Source organism: Arachis ipaensis, chromosome B09, assembly GCF_000816755.2.
Source record: "Arachis ipaensis cultivar K30076 chromosome B09, Araip1.1, whole genome shotgun sequence".
Lineage (NCBI taxonomy): Eukaryota > Viridiplantae > Streptophyta > Magnoliopsida > Fabales > Fabaceae > Arachis > Arachis ipaensis.
In genome coordinates, this window is record NC_029793.2 from 98,069,893 (window position 1) to 98,077,022 (window position 7,130).

The 7,130-nt window shown below is 36.6% G+C and overlaps 1 protein-coding gene across 1 annotated transcript in view; it reads right to left on the bottom strand.

The window, feature by feature from the left end:
- The window catches only part of LOC107615708, an 18,647-nt gene continuing 15,329 nt past the window's right edge, over positions 3,813–7,130 (bottom strand). The window contains exons 6-11 of the mRNA XM_021111937.1: positions 5,704–5,756; positions 5,400–5,612; positions 5,164–5,256; positions 4,698–4,799; positions 4,220–4,594; positions 3,813–4,069 (exon numbers count right to left, since the gene is read on the bottom strand). Coding sequence (XP_020967596.1) covers positions 4,253–4,594; positions 4,698–4,799; positions 5,164–5,256; positions 5,400–5,612; positions 5,704–5,756 — 803 coding nt within the window. The 3' untranslated portion in view covers positions 3,813–4,069; positions 4,220–4,252. The remainder of the gene's footprint in view (positions 4,070–4,219; positions 4,595–4,697; positions 4,800–5,163; positions 5,257–5,399; positions 5,613–5,703; positions 5,757–7,130) is intronic.

The following is a 7,130-nucleotide window of genomic DNA, read 5'->3' on the forward strand; positions in this document are numbered from 1 at the left end:
TAGGAGTTGACTAGGACTTGAGGAGTCAAATTGATTTATCCACTTGACTTTCCTTCATAGCTAGAGGTTGACTAAGTGGGAGCAATGGATAATTGATGTCACAATTGAGGAGGATAATGAGGATAGGACTTCTAGTTCTCATTCCTTGCCAAGAGCTTTATTAGTTATTAGTTTAATTTTTGCAATTTATTTTTCTTGTTCCTTATTCAAAACCCCAAAATATACATCTCATAACCAATAACAAGAACACTTCCCTACAATTCCTTTGAGAGACGACCCGAGATTTGAATACTTTAGTTATTATTTTTAGGGGTTTGTACTTGTGACAAACAATTTTTTGCATGAAAGGATTATTTGTTGGTTTAGAAACTATACTTGCAACGAGAATTCATTAAGAAATTCTATACCACAAAAATCCAATCATCAAAATGGCATCGTTGCCGGGGAATTGCAAATGTGCACTTGTTATTGGTTATTGTATATATGTGAATATTGTGAATATATTTGCCTTTGTTAGTTCTTTCTAGTTTTAGGATTTGGTTTTCTTTGTTTCTTATTTGATTTTGTTTTCCTTTTATCTTGATATCATGAATTCTCATCACTTTGGCTATGAGTTTGGTTCAAATTATGTTGTAGAAAATGAAAATTTTAATGAGGATATGCATCAAAGATGGAACAATCAAAGGTGGGAGGAGCCTCAAGCTTATGGACAACCTTCTTGGCAACAACCTCCTCCGGCTCCTTATAGGTATAATTCCACTCCTAATGCATATCAATCCAATAGCTATGATGGACCTCCTTGTAGTTACCAACAAGCCACACCATATGCTTATGCACCTTATCCTCAACATAATTCTCAACCATACTCACAAGCCCCTTCTTACCAAACACCTTCATATGACCCTAACCCTTACCTACCATACCAACAACCATATGAGTCATATGAACCATACATAGAACCACCACCATTCCAACCTCAACATCTTCAAGAACCACCTCCATACTATTACCAAGATGAACCACCTCCGATGTATGCAAATTTTCACCCACAAGATGAATTCAACTTTCAACCACAACCTCCCATGGAAGAATATTCATGTCCATCGATCCAAGAGCAAGCTGATCTTACCTATGTTTTTAAGTTGGAACAAGATCACCTCAAGGAAATAATGGACCGGCTTCAAGCAACCATCCGTCAAAAGATAGACTCATGGGATTCATGCCCCAAGCAAAACATGTTCAAGGATGATTGTGGAGGAGCAACCGTGGAGTGTGTTGTGCAACAAGTGGAAAAATTGGAGAGTGTTAAACCACCACACCCCTACCAAGAAGAACCACCTTCCTATCATGAACCCTTTCTCCAAAATAATGAACCCTTCTATCCACCCCAAACCCCAATGGATGACTATCGCACTTTGCTACTTCAAGGGCAAGAGGAGATGCAAAGGGAGATACGAGGATTCACGGCCGCCTTGGATGAGGTGGTAAACCGATTAGCCTCCCAATGCTTGAACCCTCAAAGCACCCACATGGCTACATGTAGGGAATCAAATGAAGAGCATAGCATGAAGGAGAGATTGTGAATTCCAGTGAAAAATGAGGAATGTTGCTTTTTGTTGAAACAATTGGAGGAAGCTTTAATTGTTGAAGAAAAAAAAGAAGTGGTTGAAGACTTAGGAGATGCGGAACCTCCATGGAAACCTGGAGTTAAGGGAGATCCCTCCAACAAGATTGAATGTGATGTTGAGGAGGAAAGTGCACAACCTCCACGGCATATTACATATGAAGAATTGGATGGGATAAAGCAAGAATTGAGTTTCCTTGGCGATGAAGATCATGCATAAAATCCTAGTGGTGGTGAATCCTTTGAACTTGAAGAACCTTTTCTCGGTGAGATAGAAAGCAATGTGGAGGTAGATTTCTCTCATCCTCTCATTTATGATTTGAGTAAGGGAAAAGAGTTAGATGAAATTGATGAACAAATGATTGAAATTAAGAGATCTTGTGAGGAGGTGGAGGTCCCTAGAAAAAGAAAGATGGGAATTCGATACGCTTTGCCAAGATCCGTGGAAGCTTCTTTGCCTAGGTTGTCATCTACTTCTATATTTGAGTTGGTGAAATTCATTTCTATTAGCTTTATTATCCCACTCGAATATGGCTTGCTTGAAACGGATGGTCAACTTAGGAAACTTTGTGGGATGAAGCGTAAAAGAAGGATATTTCATGGTTGGCGTTGCAAAGCAAGGTTCATTATGGTTGATACTTCAAGGATTAGATACAAAGGTTTGGCTTGTAAGAACCCGAGTTTTTCACGCAAAATCATTTTAATAAAATAATTTTAGTGTCCAAAATAGATTCAAAATTTAGAAATTTTAATTTCAAAATAAAAATGTGAAATTTGATTTCAGTAAATTTTTCTGAGTCAGAAAATGTATTTTCTACGAAAGACCAAGAACCGGCAGCCGAACCGATTGAACCGGTTTAAGCCTGTCCGGTACTGTGTTTTGAGAAAAATAAGATTTTGAAAATTGATTTATTGTTTTAAAAAGGGCAAAAATAATTTAGAATTTAAAACCGGACACTAATCTTAAAGGTTTTGGTCAAAAGTGGGCCAAACGAGCTAAAAATGCTAACAGGTTGGACCGGACTCAAACCGGATCCAAGGTCCAACATATATAAGCTCACTTAATGAGCTTTTCAGCCCATTTCTTCCCCAAAAGAAAGAGGGGCGCTGAGAGAAGAGAGGAAGAAGAGAGTGGTTACTATTCACCTCCACCTTCCGAGAGTCATAACTTTTGATCCGGAGCTCTGATTGATGAGCCGTTTGCGGCCACGCGAAGCTCTTGACGAGCTATTCATTTGAAATATGGTAAAATATCACGTCTCCATTCCCAGTTTCCAGCCCTAGACTGTGCGATTATATGTTTGATTTTTGAGTAGATTTTGTGGTTTTGCTTGTTTAGATAATCTCTAGTAGCGGGTAATTATAAGATTTTACCCCTAATCTCGTTGAATAAGGTAAGGTTTCACTAAATCCTTGTGTTTAGTAATTTTATGTATCTTAAGTTTTGATTTTGGGTGATATATGTGTTGTTAGTTTGAGCTTTGGTGTTGTTAACAACAAAAAAAAGGGGTTAAAATTGCGGTTTTTTAAGGTAATTACGGCGGTTACAACCGCCATTATTACCGAAAATGGCACCCCAAGAAACGCCAGAATTCTGGGTGCCATTCTGGTTATTATGGCGGTTTTCAGAAAACTGCCGTAATAACCAATGGATAATACGGCGGTTTTTGGCGGTTAAAATGGCGGTTTTAACCGCCATTTTAATCAAATAAAACGGCGGTTTGTTGTTGTTTAAAATGGCGGTTTGTAACCGCCATTTTTACCTGGGTTTAATGGCATCTTCCTCGTTTAAAATGGCGTTTATAACCGCCGTTTTTACCTGGGTTTAATGGCATCCTCCTCGTTTAAAATGGCGTTTATAACCACCGTTTTTACCTGTATTTAATGGCATCCTTTTCGTTTAAAATGGCGTTTATAACCACCGTTTTTACCAGAGTTTAATGGCATCCTTTGCTATTAAAATGGCATTTTTTAACTGCCATTTTTACCAGGGTTTAATGGCATCCTTTTCGATTAAAATGGCATTTTTTAACTGCCGTTTTTACCAGGATATAATGGCACCATTTTTGTTTAAAATGGCGTTTTTAGCCGTCGTTTTTACCTAATTACAATTTTATACTTTTTAAAATGAGATTGAAACTATATATTTAAAGTGACATTTTTAGAACTCAAACTTTAAAATCTCATAATAACCAAAAAGCATAACCTTAAATCAAACATCATAACAAGATTTTTAATTCATACACAATCTCCGAAAATAAAAAATCATAATCCAAAAACAAAGTATCAAAGATAACATTTTTCAATAATTTGTCTTAACATATATCTATAATACTTAATACATAAAATCTTTATCATACAAGATCATGCTTCTTTGTTGCTTGCTCCAGAAGACCTACTTCCTAACTCTCTTGGTGATGGAATCTCACTCTCTTGATCCAATCCCTACAACAAAAATATAATTATGAGTACAATAAAAAAAGATATAAAATTGAATCTGAAACTATTAATATAAATTTATTCAATCAAAAAAGAAAACTGCACTTTTGCACAATAAATCCTCTATTTTCTGGGAATTAGGAAAAGGAAACTCACACTAATTTAACTATTTCAACCATCGATCTCTCTCTATTTTGTCAAATAAATATCCATGTAGCTACCCTCCAAATTATATATTATCTTAAAAGCAATATAACAGACTAATGCTTGAAACTGCGCTTTAACAGTATCCAGCTCTTTTTGCACATTGGGACCACAAGTAGATGATGTGCTAGCATCATTTGAAGAACCTAAGTTCATCTGACTAATTCTTGTGGTGTTGTTCTTGAAAGCAACAGTTGGAACAGCTCCCATGCCTAAACCTCGAACACGACCAGGGTGCTCTTTCCCAAGAACTACTCCAAGAGCATCAAGAGGAGAATTAACGGTTGATTCTACCGCTTGTTGACTGCTATATGCTTCAATCTTCTCCTACATATATAAAAAGAAAGGGAAAGAATCAAACATAATATTATCTTATAAAAAAGAAAGAAAAAGAAATACAAACAAGTTACTTATTGTACTTTAGTCTTACCGCTATTTCTTTAACCTTTTCATTAACATAACTTCCATCTATTTTCTTGTGAGTGATGTCCCACATTTGAACCTTACTAACTTCTTTTTCCGTCTCTTCCGTCTAAAATTTAAGAAAAGTAGAAAGACTCAATCAAGAAATATATCATTGAAGAAAAGATATGCATAAAATTAAGTAACTAACAGCAACAATATAACAACTGAGATGCATTAGGTGCTAACATAATGACTCCTATGCTATATAAAATATAATAATGGCAGCAAACTAAACATAAGCTGAGAAATTAATGTTATTGATGATTACCAATTCATGATTACCAACATAGAAACGAACCTGTGAAAGTTGTGTTGATATTTTATCATGACAATTCTCATAATAGTTGGGGAGACAAGTGGAATTAAATTGAAAAATTGGATAATGCTAAAATAAAATTAAATGTATGAAATCCACACATAGAAATGATTACCAATTCAGCCCTTCTTCTTGCAATTGATTTAGCACCTGAAGTATGAGGAATTATTTCTTTTTGCCGAATTTCTTGATTCCTCTTACAAAGATTCTGAAAGATAAATTTGGACACAATTAAATAGAGTTAAACATGCATTCACAACATTCCATATGAATTCAATATCCTATTTACAGCAGTAAAATATATAAGGCTTTTTAGTGGGACAACATTTAACTAGGATTGTAAGTACTTACCTGAGTTTCAGGCTTCAAACGATATTCTACGAATAAAGCCCATTGATCAAGAGCAATATCTTCTGGTGTATTATTTATGATCTCGGTTTTACTCAACCTCGGATCATAAAACTCATTCCAAAGCTTTATCCTATGTTCCCTCCATTTTTTGCCAAGCGATTGGAGAAGAAATCGTTTGGCCAAGCTATCACATACTTTGAAGCAAAATCGAGCCTTTAATATGGAACAAAGAATATATATTAACTAACAAACATAACTAAATAATGACAAAGAAATAAGCTTTAGAGTTAAGTAATCTTCTTACTTGGAAAAAAATATTCCATTGATTTTCAAAAAGCTCTCTGGAATGTCTGACCACTTATCAAAACTGATTGGAAATGCTACACAATCAGTGGCCAATTGCCCATAAATTCCTGCAAGGAGTCTGATGAGCGGATAATTTATACGCTTTTTGGCATTGTTTTTAGTATATTTTTAGTAGGATCTAGTTACTTTTAGGGATGTTTTCATTAGTTTTTATGTTAAATACACATTTCTGGACTTTACTATGAGTTTGTGTATTTTTCTGTGATTTCAGGTATTTTCTGACTGAAATTGAGGGACTTGAGCAAAAATCAGATTCAGAGGTTAAAGAAGGACTGCTAATGCTGTTGGATTCTGACCTCCCTGTACTCAAAGTGGATTTTCTGGAGCTACAGAACTTTAAATGGCGCGCTTCCAATTGCGTTGGAAAGTAGACATCCAGGGCTTTCCAGCAATATATAATAGTCTATACTTTGACCAAGAATAGATGATGCAAACTGGCGTTCAACGCCAGCTCTATGCCCAATTCTGGCGTCCAGCGCTAGAAAAGGATCCAAAACCAGAGTTGAACGCCCAAACTGGCACAAATGCTGGCGTTCAACTCCAACAAGGACCTCTACACGTGCAACACTCAAGCTCAGCCCAAGCACACACCAAGTGGGCCCCGGAAGTAGATTTATGCATCAATTACTTATTTCTGTAAACCCTAGTGACTAGTTTATTATAAATAGGACCTTTTACTATTGTATTAGACATCTTTGGATCTTTGGAATCATCTTTGGATGCCTGGTTCTTAGATCAGAGGGGCTGGCCATTCGGCCATGCCTGGACCTTTCACTTATGTATTTTTAACGGTAGAGTTTCTACACTCCATAGATTAAGGTGTGGAGCTCTGTTGTTCCTCAAAGATCAATGCAAAGTACTACTGTTTTCTATTCAATTCATCTTATTTCGCTTCTAAGATATTCATTCGCACTTCAACCTGAATGTGATGAACGTGACAATCATCATCATTCCCTATGAACGCGTGCCTGACAACCACTTCCGTTCTACATCAGATTGAATGAGTATCTCTTAGATCTCCTAATCGGAATCTTCGTGGTGTAATCTAGAATGATGGCGGCATTCAAGAGAATCCAGAAAGTCTAAACCTTGTCTGTGGTAATCCGAGTAGGATTCAATGATTGAATGACTGTGACGAGCTTCAAACTCGCGATTGCTGGGCGTAGTGACAGACGCAAAAGGATAGTAAATCCTATTCCAGCATGATCGAGAACCGACAGATGAATAGCCGTGCCATGACAGGATGCGTTGACCATATTCACTGAGAGGATAAGATGTAACCATTGACAAGGGTGATGCCTCCAGACGATTAGCCGTGCAGTGACAGCGCATCGGACCATTTTCACAGAGAGGAATAGGATGCAA